The sequence below is a fragment of the Kryptolebias marmoratus genome, linkage group LG12 (genome assembly GCF_001649575.2).
Source record: "Kryptolebias marmoratus isolate JLee-2015 linkage group LG12, ASM164957v2, whole genome shotgun sequence".
Classification (NCBI taxonomy): domain Eukaryota; kingdom Metazoa; phylum Chordata; class Actinopteri; order Cyprinodontiformes; family Rivulidae; genus Kryptolebias; species Kryptolebias marmoratus.
In genome coordinates, this window is record NC_051441.1 from 13,996,778 (window position 1) to 14,012,455 (window position 15,678).

A 15,678-nucleotide genomic window follows, 5' to 3' on the forward strand; every position below is an offset into this window, starting at 1 on the left:
CACAAGGAGAATCCTGAAGCAAGCGCACATAAATTGCTTTAAACTGATGGTGTTCCTCGTTTCAGACAAAAGTAAAATCAATATTGGAAGATACGAGCAATAGTATGAAGCGTCAGAGATAAATAGAAGTGACTATCTATTTGTTTGCGGACAAATTAATCAGGGCCCGTAGTATATCAAGTCGGAAAATTAATTCCAAACGCCGCCAGCGTGAGATGAGTTAAAGAGACAGAACCTCGGCTCAGATGGAGGAGGCAGGCCGGGGCTGCAGATATCACAGTTAAAAACGATATGGCTACAGATGCACAAAAACTCATTTTTACTCCAGCGGTCTAGAGTCTAAAAATCATTTGCTGCACTAATCCACAGCTCTCCTTTTCAATTAGCGGGAAGGTCAAGATTGTCAGAAGGAAGCAGATGAAACAGGGCTTAAGTTTTTAATGAGGCTGCACGCTAACAGCGCAGCCCTCCAACCTTACGGCTGAGAGGATTTTCTTCTTCCATTCTCAAATTCTGTTCAAATAATCCCAAATTGCCCCGCGGCGTTTGATGGACGGAGAGAACTGGCACAAAGACGAGCAGTTTATGAGCGATTTTCAGCCTGAACTCTGCTTTGACCTTTTGTGCTTCGGGTGTGGCTGTTCGGTCGACGGCGGCTCTCAATCACACATCAGCTTTCCAGATGGTTTTTAAAGAGATGCATGAAAAGTACTATCATACTACCTTGTTTAAATTTCTTATTTCTTATAATCATGACTTGTAAAATAAAGGACAACTTTTCCTGGAAGGAATGCATGTCGTCCACCGCCTTTTATGGTGAGAGATGCAGCCATGTTGATTGAAGCTTGAAAATAATGTTACGGATGATGTTAGGCTCATATTTGCTGTGAATGACTGAATTATAGCCATTTGTGTGTTTTCTAGGGTCACTTACCTGTGGTGGCCATCTTGAATGGGGTTGGCTTCAAAGGTTAATCAGTTGTAGAGGTACATCTTCTGATTATTTCCTAAAACCTTCATTAGAATCTGTGTGGTGGCTCGGGAGACATTTTGACAGACCAAAAAATATTATTGTCCATCTTTTACTGGGGAGTATTAATGGAAAAAGAAATCCCTGAAAACAAGCCTCGTGTCAGCTCGAAGCGTGGTATCTTTTCAGAAAAAGCTAATTTATTACCAGGTTCATATTCCCAGAGAATGCTGGGATGTTTATGTCTGCTACACGGAGCCTGAGAATATTTGAGCAGCACGTTATATCAGTGGGGGCCTCTCTCTGCCTGCTGCACTCAGCAAAGAATTAAGAGATCTAGCCTTCTCGGCAGCAGCATTATTCTGTACTGATTTTAATTTGCCCCACGACGCGCTCTCTTCCCCCCACCAAGTGCGGTGGGAAAGTTTATCCGGCTGCAGCTTGTGAGGAATGCTAAAGCAGGACTGAAGTGAGCTTTTTGCAGATACGATCTCCTGGCTCGCGCCGCTTGGAGATAAATTCCAGATAATGTTGTTGGCGTACCTTTGATGCCGAGTGGCGCAACCCGAGTAACAGCGATAAGGCGCTGGAATGTGGAGCGAGGAATTATGCTCCTAGGAGATTTCCACAGGAGTGGCAGCTCGCTGACAGTGGAGAGGCAGCATCACAATATGCTAACAACGGAGAAACCATTCAGACATTTTACTGAGCTGCAACACAACAGACCAGTGAGATGAAGACACTTTGCTGCAAGTTAGTCAGTTTAAGTCAGACTTATCTCCGGTTTATTAAAAGGGTACAGTTCACGTTTTTCTGATGTAGTGATCTGTGAAGATGAAGTAGTCAGTATCATACCTGCAGTAGAAACTGCTCAAGGCATTTTATCCATTTGGAATATCAGGCAGAAATTCTCTTGAGGGAGACAATCTAATGGCTAGTTCGAACAGGGCAAAGACCAAAACGGATTTTGGCTTCGAAGATGTCCTAGCAGTTCATGTAAACGCCATTTTATAAACAGTAACCTTTGCAACCACCGCCACTTTGACATTAGACAACCAGAGAGATTCGCATTTTCACAAAAAATCTAGCATGAATGCTGAAGGACTTTGCTGCAGTTTGTGAAAAAGGCTGAAACTGATTTGATAGTTAAAACAAACAGAACAGAAGCTAAAAATTAGCAAAACTGTAGGTAAAAGCTAAAATGATCTTAAGACAAAAATAAAACAAGTATGTTGAAGCAGGTTTCAAAGAGAAATGAAGAGATCTCAATGTACTTTCTGGGAAGAAAAAGCTTTGTAAAATGTATAAAAGTTACAACAACTAAAAGTCAAAGCACATAATTCTTGATCAAGCTGAATGTTTTGATCATAGCAATGCATGGAGAAGCAGCTTAATCTAAAAAACCAAACAGAAGGAACTATAAACAGGAAAACAACAGAGTAAATGCAGTGGTGGCTCCTCGGGTCCTGAAGGCCCATTCTCCTGTACATTTAGGTTGTTGCTGCTCCAACACACCTGATTCAGCGGTTAAATTACCTCTTCAGCACGTCCTCAAGTTCTGCTGAATCCTGTTAATCACCCATTCATTCAGATCAGGAGTGCTGAAGCAGAGGAACATCTAAAACATGCAGGGCAGCAGCCCTCCAGGACCGGGGCTGGAAACGACTGATTTATGCTTCTTTACCCTGAAGATTATATTAGTTATTTCGGCAAATATTATTCCACCTGAAACATCTGTTGCAAAATTAAACTAAAGTGTAAAACAAAAGGAATAGAGTGCAGTGTTGGCTTTAATGCTTATAATATTTCCTATAATATCTATAATATTCTTTTACTATGAATTCAATTTCTCTGCCCGGTTGGTTTAACAAAATTAATTTTACAACATAAGTTTCACCTGAACAGTTTCTGGTAACAGACCGCACACAGACTCGTCTTCACCATAAATAATCACAGCTTTGTATGTAGATAATAACCTACTGAAAATGAAAGCAATGTAAAGGTTTATGAAGCAGGATTTGCATGAACCTGTATGAAACCTTTGAGAGTGGTTTTAGGCTGGCAGAAGTCAGCTTTGGTTTTAGTTTGGATCAGACTAGTTGTTAACTCGACTGTCTCGTTAAAAACTTAATTAGACCACTGTGTGTACTGCAGGTTGGATACGGACTACAGATAAAAACCCATCAAAATGCCATTTCAGAAGCATCAAAATATTTTCTAAGATAAAAAACCCAACATTTTTCAGTTTTTCGTCAGTGAGTCACTCCAGTGGAATGATTATTTACAGGAATACCAACTGCATACAAGAGATGACAACATATTCTGTAGCTATCAAGGTTTTTCAGACATATTTATTCATATTTCTAGTATAATGTTAATTAGATTTTATTACTTTATGTCCATTATCTGGTCAATTTATAACAAAACGACCACAAATCAAACCCTGTTCCAATCATCATCAGCATAAATTTTCCTTAGTGCTTGGTGATGAGCATTAACACAAAATCAGATGGCTGTGGTTAACATGACACAATGTACCACTAACATGGCACTCTGAGAGCATTAGCATGCTAATTTTGTTTTGCTTATGGCACATCTGTGCCAAAGTGCCGCCTCACAGAACAGCTGAAGTGTCATTCAAATCAAATACAGTCTAAACGTCACAATTAATCATTTATTCCTGCATAAGAGGAGCAAATACGCCAGGAGAAAATGGGATTCTGTGTGCGGACAACGTAAGTCTCAGAAGGTCATTGGCTCATGAACTCAGCGCTCTTCCTCTCTGAAACAACCCTGAGATCGTAAGCAGCGCTGGGAGAAGCAAATACATGACACCATGTTGCAAACAGAGAAAGTGAAATAAAAAAATAAATAAATAAAAATAACACCAGGAAATTCAATTAAGTTTTAGCTGGAAGCATCTGATAAGTTTATGGAAATTAAAGTTTTATGTAAATCAGTCGTCTGTCTGGCGCAGCGCCAGATCACAAGGGGGCTGCGTTATGTTGAATTTAAATTAGCTGCCTGAGAAAACTCAGCAGCATGAAAATAATATCACACAGAATCTGAATCTGGAGAGTGTGTTGTATATTTGGGAAGGGGGAGGGGGGGGCAGCTCTAACACCTCTCCCGTTTTCATGAAATGAATTATAACCCAACTCGATAGTTATTACGTTACCAAATACCTCCGCACTACTGCAATCAATGTTCAAAACATCTGGTGCAAAGATCGGCTATTCATCACCAGGATTCATTTCAACAATTCTCCTCTCGGCTCACGTTAAAAGCAAAAGTAGTGTAACGAGAACTGAGCACGCTGCAGATCTGAGAGCAGTTCCAGGCAGGGAGAACACTGACATCTTGTGGACAAAAAGAGTCACAACGCAGGACAAACCTGCATTATGTAAAGTTTTATAAACGCCTCATCTAATCTTAGACAACCTCTACTTGTTTTGTTATTTTCTGTAAAGTCAAGAAACATTATTAGACATTTAACAATAAATTACATGTGACAATTTTAGTATGTTTGTGTATACTCACGCTATACAAGGTTATACATTAAAAACATCCGTCTTTGCAGACGTAGCTCTGTTACTGCATGTTTATACTGATCCTCAAAAAGGGACATTCGTGAAACTCTAAAAAGGATGATAACATTCTCTCACTTTCAGCTCTTTTCAGAGCTTTTATTCATGAGTTGATTAAAAGTGTCCTTGAAGGTGTAAGGCACAGGATGAGCTGGGTATCAGTGAGCTTTTGCTACAGTTGCCTTTGGATGGATGCTACCTTGAAACAGTGGAGCTGGCACAGGATTGGCTGGAGGAAGTTGTAGCGGCACTGAGCTGAGAGAAACCACTCTGACAAGACTCCAGACTGGTCATGGACCCTCTAAAAATAACAACAACATAAGAAGTCAATTTCACATATCAAACCTTTGTAATTATGAAAAAGAGAAGGTAACATATCAGCGAAATCAAAACCGCATCGGCATAACTGCAGTTAAAGACAAGAAAAACAAGACACAGCCGAGGGTATATGACTCTGCATTTATAAATAAACTGACCTGAAATCATGGGAGGCCAGCACTTCGGTGTAATACATGATCTTGCACTTGTGGGAGGAGACCTGCAGGGAGGCCAGAACATCATCAACACGAGGCAGGCTGGAGGCGGCGCAGGCTGCGGAGTTGTGGAAGCGCCACTGGAGGATGTAGAAGCCAGGCCAGCGTGTTATATGGGAGCCCTGTTTAAAAAAAAAAAAGATTCAGCAAGATAAACCATTTCAATGCTATGCCTCAAAGACAAACAAACAGTGTGGATATACGGTGTCTAAATTACGCTTTTTTTTTTTTTTGATGGTCTAACCTGCACACTTTCTCCCTCTCTGCAGATGAGGGCCTTTTCCACCCGGCTGTAATCCTGGCCCAGCACCCAGTTTCTGTCAATTAGCTGAGCGTTTACAGCCCCGAGGGAAGCGATGCCATGAGCTCCCAGAGCGTCTCTCTTCGGAGGCTGAGGAGCCCATTTGGAATGATAAATATTAAAGATCACATCTCCTTTACACACGTCAAAGTCCCAGGTGATGACAGAGGAGGCCTCTGTGATCTCAATCAGCACCTGTATGAGGAGACGGGACACAGATGAGTTCTCCGTGGCTGCAGGCTTGTGATGTGCATTATGTTCCAGCTGGTGGCAGCATAACCCAGAGCATTAAACCAGTTAAATGAGTAAAGACGAGTCCTTTCTGTTTAATGAACAACAGTCTGGGCAGCCTTAGTCAAACTGCACCTCATATGGAGCTCCTTTAAAGATGTTGGCACTCTTATAGATGGAGTCAGTCAAAAAGCTGTTTTCTTCACTCTCCAGCTCCTCTGCGGTTCTGTAGAGAGATTTGGGGACCGTACCGCCTTCTGGAATGTCACACTGGAGAGGAAGAACATTGAAAAAGTCATATCGTGTAATACACGTGCAAATGTGGTGACCTTAGTAACATTTGTAAAGGAAAAAAAAAAAAAAGTGATTGCCATGCAATAGTTGTTCAAGGCTGCTCTCGGGTTGTCTGTAGCTAAACTACTTTTCCAGTTAATGAAAAATATTTCAGAGGAAACTTGTCGAGGCCAGTGCCACAAAATTACTTTAGACTTATGTCACGCAAAATACGCACTGACGAGATGACATGAAGGTCTTGCTGCAGACGCTGAAAAGGTTTAGAGACAATTCAGATTAGCTTTACAAAACATTTGGGTTTGATTTCTAAACCAAGTGTGATTGGCTTAAAGCAAACATTAACAATGATAACGTGCACTGAGGCAACAAGCTGCTTAGGTGTTGGAGAGCAACCCAACTGTTCATCAACCAGCTCATGTGTTTATTTAGTCTGCTCCTATCCAAGGAGACGTGCCAGTGAATGACAGAGACAGGCTCCTCGTTCATCTCTTCCTCCCCACAACTCAGCGCAAAGTGAGAAGCGTGACTGGCATGTGTCAGTGGTTTCTGGCTGAGTGAGTAGCGCTACACAGTGTGTCGACCAGGCTTCAAACACTTACAGTAATCCTGATACAAAAATAGTTGCGTTACTGTGTAAAAAACATATAAATTGCAATCTCAAAATGCAATAAATACAACTTATCAAATGCTGAGACATACCAGTTTTGCATTTATTGCTAACAACATGTTTCAAAGGTTTGAACAAATACTGGAAAACTTAGCAGGGCATATTAATAATTCTAAAATTATTACAGTAAAACAATCTCTAGGTCCTCAGGCTGAACTGCAATGAAACTGGATGTGATTCGTATTGGAAATCACTGTATGCACTCAGGTACACTTTTGACATTTCTGTGAGTAAACACAGGTTATTACTTTACCTACAAATGCAAGTTACCGTTTCATGAAAAGACAAATGTTAAAAAAAAAAATGAACCAAAAACAATGCTGGTCTCTGAGTCACGGCTTAATTAAGGTGAACTGATGTTTAAAGGAAAACTGTCTCTTGAGTTGGCGAATAAAAGTGTAAAAATCTATTCAAAAATACTTTAACCACGTATGTTAGCATTTTATCACAGAGAAGGTAAAAATATCTATAGAGATGCATTAGTGCTCAAAGAACATGTAATTTACAGCTCAGATAAAATACTGTATACATACAGATAAGGATTTTATTTCAGCAAGAGATTGCAAAACAACATCTGAAATGTCTGAAACCTTAAAACTGAAATAAAAGGCAGGCTAAAATTGAGAATTATATTCACAATAAATGAGAGCATTACCATGCAGTTCCCCCCAAGGAAGTCAGGGATGATCTCTCTGTCTATGTAGTCCACCAGGCCTCCTGGACCCTGGTAGTCATTTCCAGCATAAACAAGGAACTTTTTTCGAGTGTTCTCATTAATCAGGGGGCTGACCTGGAAACAAGAAGCCAACACACATCAGAATATGTAAGAAACAGCAGGGTCGCTCATTATGAACTCTGCAAATCAATTTATATTTAATGAATTATTCAAAGATGAGGAATATAAAGAAGCGGATGGTGTTACTAAACAACTGTATCTGTTTGTAGCACACTCGCTACAGACATTTTTAAGTTTCAGTCTCCAATAATCAATAATTGGATGCATCCCTTACAAATCCTGGAAAGAATCTCTGTAGTTAGTAATGAAAAATTAGTTCTATTGTGCTTGAGCTGTGTGCTCTTTTTAGCATTTTTCTCATTGCTGTGGTTCATCATTGAAAACTTTTGTGCATAAACTCCTCTTCATTTTTTTGTTTAATGCTTTTATTATTCCGCTCTACTGCATATTGCTTTGGCAGTTATCAAATGTCTCCCACGAGACAAAGTCTTCGCATATTCCACTGCTATAATTATCTTTATTTGTCAATATTTAATTTCTCTGCTTTCATCTCTTGTTCCTTTTTTTCGTCACTTGCTTCTATCCGCACTGTAGTACCCATTTATTCTAAATCTTTATTGATGCATTCTGTGTTTGTACTTTACAGCTTAATAAATTCTGCCACAGTTAGCTGAGCAATCAGAAATCATCAAAGCGACCACAGGTACTCGTTCTCACCAAAGTCCACAGAACTGGGAAAACTCTGGGTGCGCGCAGTATGAGAAGGCGACCCAGAGTCTCGGGGTAGTTGGCCTCGACCACCTCAATGATTCTCAGAAGAGCCTTGACTCCAGGTCTCCACAGGTGGCGCATGTTTAGACCTTCCAGATCCACCAGGCACATCCAACAGCTGGCCGGCACATTAAATAACAGACTTTATACAAGCACATTCGCATCCAGATACTAATTAACCAATGAGACACTGAATAATTAGCAGAAATGAATATTTACGCACCTTATGGGTCGACCAAAAACTCGGGTGTTCTCCTCACAGCGCCTCAGGCCCTCCTCGTTGATGGAAAGGACCTGTTTCGCAGCAAGGCAGCTGCAGCATTAATGCCACTGAACATATGAGGAATTAAAATAAAACGTTTTGCACGCGGCCACGTCACCTGTCTCAGCAGCGCCTCCTCTCCCAAGGCTCGCACCAAACCCTTCGTGTCCATTTGACCCAGACGCAAGACGTACAGGGGACGGCCATCTAAACAACAGGTTACACACAGATGAGAGAAAAGAAACAAAAAAAGAAAAATATACGAGGGAAATCACTATCTGCACAACAAAGTAACTGCAGCTGTGAAAAGTTTATAGGAATCTTTATTTATATTTATTGCTCCAAGCAAGGATACAACATTGATTTTTTTTTTTTGTCGATTTTCTATATTTTCCAGCTAATTTTAACTAACATCAGATCAGCTGTTCTTTGGTGAAAATAAGATGTTTCTACTTCTATCATTTTAGTTTATCGTTTATTACCTTAAGAAAAAAAATACTGAACTTAAAAACATGGCTTCTTATATTTTAAGCCAAATTTGTGAATCATCCCAGCAGGCACTCATTAAATGCATTTTGAGTTAAAAATGTGATTTTTTTTTCTCTCACATATATTGCAACAAAAGTTTATTTCAACCAACAGGTCTGGTTAAATCCTGATAAGTGATGGAGAACTTTTATTAATCCTGCTGATTGTACCAAAACCAGATAACATTTTCTGATTTTCTCTAAAGGTATTTTCCTGAAAGTAGTCAAACAGCTTTTTTTTTTCACCTTTTGCTTTCATTTTATTGGCTCCCCTACCACATAACTTGGGTAAACATCTGCTGTCTCATACAGTGAAAAACATCATAGATTAAAGGCAGATGACTTTAAACAGTTTTCAGCTTCTATTCCTTAAAAAAACTGCTTTGAACAATACTGTTCAAACAGGGAATGGTGCCGTTTTATACTGTTTTACTTTGGCTCAAATATGTCAAAGTTAAGATCCTAGAAAATACTGCTAACTTGTTTATAAAGTGCTTAATAAGTCCTTTAAACTGTGACTTTGTTAATCAGCTGCTCTGTTAGAAGCAATGATTCATTTTCAACAGGGGAATTATGACAGAAGGTGCTCAGACTTCACTGTGAATAATTAACAGTCCAGTTTCAACCAAAGTGGCTACACGAATACAGAAGAGTAAAAGCTTTTACCTTTTACATTTACAGTTAACCTCTCAGTTTCAGTATTGCTCAGTACCTCTGTCGTGGTGGTGCCACCCTCCAGTGTAATAATCCAGAAGCAGCTGTGGGCGCTCCCATGTGTCCAACAGGAAATCCACCTGGTGCTGCTTCCTCCAAGTAAGTGACTGGCACAAAAACTCCCTGGCCTTGTCCAGGTTGAAGTCTCTGGCCTTCAGGAAGCGCAGCACATGCTGATCCTTTGGAATCTGAACACAAAGAGTGGGGAGTGAAAACACAGTTACTGAGAAATACCCATGTCAAATGTTAAATCCCTTTATGTTTATTTTAACCTAAAATGATGAAAAGATTTCAGTGCTGCATACGAGAGCTCAGCAAAAGTAAAGAATGTTTTTGGAGATAAGGATGGACTGTACACAACTAAAACTGTTTGTGTATATGCGACCTTGCCCTTGTGGGTTTCCTGGAGCCACTGGCGCAGTCGAATAAGACAGCTCTCCTGCAGAGGCGTTAAATCACCTAGGTAACGTCTGATGTAGTCAGCATCCAACTTGTCTACAAATCCAAACACAGTTGCAGCACAGAGTTACCACACACTGCACGCATCAAATACATTTCAGATACCCATCACACATGGCATGTGTACGATTGTTTGTCTTCACTGACAAAGCTGATGTGAAATCTGAGTTCTGTCGTAGAAAAACAAGATTTATTTCACCAATGACACTCTCAGAGTCTTTAGCTGAACTGATTAAAAACAAGGACACTAAGTATATCAGTCTTTTTCATTATAAACTGCACCTTTTCTGTGTGCTGTGTTAGCTTCTGTCACATATTTTATTAGAACATGTGAGAACATACTGACCATCAGGAGTACCGACCACTAGCTCTGTGGGACTGGTCAGGTCTTTACTGTGCAGTCCATCCTTGGTACTGTTCACTGGGATGCCTCTGGCAGAAGAGGGGGGCGGCAGCTGAGGCCTTGCAGTGACACAGCAAGAATCAGCCGGGGGGGTCCACCGAGGTATGTAAGTTACTCCTTCTTCCTCCATCTGTCTGAGGTAGTGCTCAATTATTTCTTTACCCTAAAACGATCAGCACAACACACTTTTATTACACATGGGTTTAATAAATTGCCAAACTGTCTAGGAAGACACTAAAGGCTAAAACGAGTCTCATGAGCAACTTTTAATTTACATACCAACCTTTTTAATGCTACTAGCATACAGTTTTGTTGCTATTTTCTCTGCCGTGCTTTCAAAACCAAAGAAAGACTTTATATCCAGATTAGCTGTCTGTTCGAAGCAAGTCCAGTTCTCATTTTCTGGATGAACCTGTTCAGAAGGGGGGGAAAAAATAAATAAATAAGTAAACTGGAGTTTGCTTCAACTCTACATATTATTTGCCTATATAATAACAGCTCAACTGACTAAATTAATGATCAATTAGTGCATTCTTAGACATTTAATTTTCACAGTACAAACTGTATTTTAACCCAGTCATTCAGACATTAATTAAAGAAGGGGCTTCCATAGTTTATATGCTGTACTGTAAATTTAATTGTCAGGCTGCTATATCACATCCAGCAGAAATTATAAATGAGGTGAGAGGACCTTTTTGGAGCAAGTGATATAATACTAACTGTAAAACACTTTGTGACATTAACTATTTACTGCCCCTCAGCACAATTTGGTTGTTTTCCTTTTAAGAGGGGCGATTGTGACATTTAAAAAGAATGACTGTAAAACAACAAAAAAAAATTACTGCACAATAAAATGTTAAAGAATTACTAAATTATTGTCTTGTTGCTCTGAGCAGGCAGTCATCCTGTTTGCCTCTGGGCCTTACCGTGTAGCTGCAGCACTCACGGACAACCACCCTGTTGGAAAAGGTCTCGTTGTGGACCATGATGTGAAGCGTCCTGTCTCTGCGGTTTAATGTGTTTTTCTGGATGAAGTACAGATAGTCCACACCAGCAATCTCCATGCAGAGAAAACAAAAGAATTTAAGTTTTGCTGAATTTTTTTTTGGGAAGCCGATATTTTCACTGAATGTTCTGAATGTCACAGTGGTGCTACGCTGGAGTCATACTTTACGCACATGGTTAAAAATTCATGGCATCAAATGCAACCATGCGACAAAATACCACCCGATTACCAACTATCTGAAGTAGCATCAATGAGTATTCCCATTTCTGTTTGTTAGAACAAACGGTCTAATGATTTGATGGCATTTGTTCTGTGAAAGGTCCAAAGAGAGGTACCCGTTTGAGAAGCCGTGGGGCATCGACATCAATCGTGCATCGCCTCTCAGTCACTGTTAAAGAACCGTCGTCACTCTCACTCTGGCTGACGATCTCGCTGTCCACAAAAACTGGGATCAACGGGCACTTTGGGAACCTCCTTGCGTAGGCCTGAAATTAAGAAAATACATGAAAAAACTGATTCTTTCGTACAGCAGCAGCGTGCCTACAACTGCACGTTGTGTCCTTGTCCTCTGTGAGCTCTCTGTTTGCACAGGAAAGCTGCACGGATGTACCGTTACAATAAGTCACGTGTTTGTCGCACAATTTGCTGACTGAAAAGAGCATTGACATATGACATTTAGCAGTTTGTTTAAAAGCATTGTAAAGTTTTATGTTCCGTGCACAGCGACAACCTACAGCTGTACAAGCTTTTACAAGCAATGATTGCTCTGCTTTTTTTTTTTTTTTTAACTGCTCACAGCACATGATCACCTGTCCAGGCCAATGTAAGCAGGGATCACCTGTCAATACTGAATCTGAAATAAAAGCTGTGTATCCCAGAGCTTTTAGCTGTGCAGCCTCTGAAGACTCGCTGTTAAAAAGTAACCAAGGGCAAGATGGGGAAAAATCTTTTAGGACATGGACAGCTGCATTTTAATTTCAAATATTTATTTCACTGTGAGGCAGAGTTTCTGTTTATATTTCATTTAAAAGTGTCATTCTGCATGCAAAAGTTCTACAAAGTTTGAGAGCTAAATTATCATCTCTTTTGCTGAAATCAAGTCAACAAAGAAGACTGCCTTTCTTTCCAAATTTGCAAAGTCTTCAATAAAATGCAAGCACACACACACCCAAACTGCACATCTAAGAAGCAACCCAACAAACAAAGACTGAAATTATTCACAAAGAAAATGATTGGGAAATGTTTTCCAGATTAATATGCAGCCTTGGTTGTGCTGTGTGATTGATAGACGGTACAACAAAAACAATGTGTGCCCCTGGCTGAAGACAAATTGAAATATTTGTTCTGCCTTTACTTGACTTATGAAACTTTGTGAAAGTCCCGCACACACAAAGCAACAGCAGCTTTCTCTATTTTACTCTGTTATCTTTCACAATGTTTTAATAATGGTGCAATATATTCAACTGTGGCCCCCCAAAAAACTGTTTTATTCTCTTGGGTATTATTGATTAATTGCAACTGAATAAGAGTCAACCTTTTTGTGAAACCATATAAAAGGTCATCTGGTTTATTCCACCTTTAATAAAAGGCTCAGGAGAGGCAAAGAAAGGTGTCATAAAAAGGACAGCCATGATGTCACTGGGTGGACATTCAGTAATATCCAGGACACTGATTAGGACTGTTAGCTGGAGTAATAACTGTCAGTGGCAGGATTAGCCAGAGGCTAATGAGAAAGCTGGAAGATAAATGAGGGCACTAGCCTGTGGCAGACTCCGGTCAACTGGAGTTTCTCCTTTTATGCTGCTGAGACCTGAATCCTCTAAGAGCTGATATTAGTTTCCACAAAGGGGTCTATTTTGGGACCCTTTTCAATAACTCAACACATTAATAATTTCAGAGCTGATCTTTCTTGGGAAGGCATAAAAAAAAAAAAAATCACTCTTTTGTGAACGTGAAGCATAAATTATATTGCATTATCTTCGATTAGCAGTGAAGAAGTCCTAAAGCAGCAGCAGACTAAAGGCTCACGCAGCAAACCGGGGATATTACATAAGTCCTTAGCTTAATATATAACTTCGAGGAACAAGAAACAACACAGAGAGCAAACTAGAAAATGGGTTGAAATTAACCCCCCCCTCTTGGAAATCCACATTTATTTTATGACTGCCCTACTTCTGCTTTGCCCAGAGATTCTGCTCTAAAAACTCAAATTTAAAGGTAGCAGCTGAATAGAGCAAAAAAATAAAAAATGAGCATATTAATGAGAAAAATGTTCATCTTAAAAGAAGACAGCTGCAAAGAAGAGCTTGGGGTAAACTCTGTGAAAAAGCTTTTAGTCTGTTTGAGAGCATTTTTGTCCTTTTTAAGACTCACGTGCTGCTGTTGTGTAATGAGAATCCATTTTGAATTTCATAACAAAATAGCTGGAGAACTTTCTCCTGATAAACTCTGTTAAGGCCAATTCTTATCTCAACCTTTCATCACATACTGTTGGCCCGCTTTGCCCCCACAAAGAAAACTATCAGCTCAGCAGTTTAAGGTGTATTCTGTAACTAATAGATGATTTCAATGAAACATTAAAGGCCTAGCTTTCCTTGAAGGAATGCAGATTGCTCAGCGCCTTTCATGCCAGAGTTTTTTACTGAGGTTATTAGATGTTGAGAAATGACAAAGTTGTAGTCGTTTTGGCTAAACCTTGAAAATAACTTTATGCAATATCTCATATTGTGAGATATCCTGCTCAGAGTATGTGTTGAAGATGACTCTCAGCGACTATCACATCAAATTTTAGCTCCATATCTGTGAAACTGACTGAGTTAGAGCCATTGCTGTGGTGGCCATCTTGAATTGGGCTGACTCCAAAAGCACGCAGCTGCAGAGCTACAGCCAAACATAAACACACACACAGACCTGGGCAAAAACATTATAATCATTATAATCTTAGCATTGCATAGCAACAACAACAAACGTCCTGGATTAGTTTTAATAAGCTACAGATACTTCAAATGTAGACTAAAACTCCCGCATGGATATTTACCTTTGAATACAAGTGCAAAAAGAAATTCTGTTTGCTCATTCAACAGGTAGCATTTACAGCAACCGATGAGCCCCAGAAGGCGAGGTTACAGACAAATCCCTTAGCAGTTTTAGCTCACTTCAGCACATCTGGACAGTGAACCGTGCTACCTGAACTCCAACACCGTGTGAGCAAAGATGGCCCTGGATTAAAGTGTTGCACTCACCGCCATGACCAACTCAAACGGGTGCTTGTAGACCCTCACAGGGGACTGGTACTGCTGCACCATCTTTGCAGCTCGGCTCAGCAAACTCTGGAAAATGACACAGACAAGTTAGCGTGTGTGTGTGTGTGTGCTTCTCTAAAATAGGGTTACGTTGAATAACTTCGCTATGAGAGAGTGGGGGGGTAAAGGAGGGTTGAAAACGAGTAACTGTTAGCTAGTGAATGTTTGTCCCATCACGTCACGCGCGCTCATGGCTCCACAGTCAAGAAAGAAGAACAAAACAGAACTTACGTAAAACTTTAACTTTATCCGGGGGAGGAAAAAAAGGAATTATTGACGCCTCACTGAACTTCCCCAGTACTTAGTGGGTCCATAATGTCACCGGGGCAGAGAGAGTACGTCCCTGCGTTGTTTGAGCTAAAGGGAAGAGGAAAACACCACGACGCGCTGTCAGTCGTCGGCCTGCCTGGAGCAAAAAGTACTGACCGTTAGCTCCGCCTCTTTTGGACAAACCGGAAGTGACGTGCTTATAAACTGCGCACCATTTTGTGTCTATTATAGCAAATTATCCATCAAATTCTGATTGATAGCATAACGTAAACCTTTTGGGAGTGATATGACTGGATGAATAATACTAAAATAGTTATTATGTAATTTAAATAAAGTAAACATGGCCGTTTATGTAATGGTGACCTCTAATTACATATTTCCTTGACTTCAGATAATTGTTACAGCAGCGCAGGCACAGAAGAATTTACTTTTTTATTCATTTAAGAGTTGACGCATTACTCCTATAATTTTTAACAACATCACAAATCAGTTACATGCTTGTCTAATCTTTACCTAGTTGTGGTATGATTCCTTTTTGAAATACTAAATGTAGAAATTTGCTATTGTGCTTGATTTTAAAAAAAAAAGATATAGTTCGGAAAAGGATTAGTGTATGAAAAGAAAAACATGTCTGGTTCATCCATA

At 40.0% G+C, this 15,678-nt stretch overlaps 1 protein-coding gene across 1 annotated transcript; it reads right to left on the bottom strand.

The window, feature by feature from the left end:
• Window positions 1-1,728: 1,728 nt before the first annotated feature.
• LOC108243002 (SEC14-like protein 1) lies at window positions 1,729-15,189 on the bottom strand. Its single transcript, XM_017428176.3, has 16 exons — window positions 14,995-15,189; window positions 14,704-14,790; window positions 11,797-11,946; window positions 11,382-11,513; window positions 10,739-10,867; window positions 10,399-10,618; window positions 9,979-10,088; window positions 9,592-9,781; window positions 8,471-8,559; window positions 8,314-8,384; window positions 8,037-8,208; window positions 7,239-7,373; window positions 5,758-5,892; window positions 5,335-5,586; window positions 5,034-5,212; window positions 1,729-4,858 (listed from the first exon to the last, which is right to left on the bottom strand). The coding sequence occupies exons 2-16, from the start codon at window positions 14,764-14,766 to the stop codon at window positions 4,753-4,755; spliced, it is 2,133 nt and encodes a 710-aa protein (XP_017283665.1). The 5' UTR covers window positions 14,767-14,790; window positions 14,995-15,189; the 3' UTR covers window positions 1,729-4,752.
• Between the last annotated feature and the right edge of the window lie 489 nt (window positions 15,190-15,678).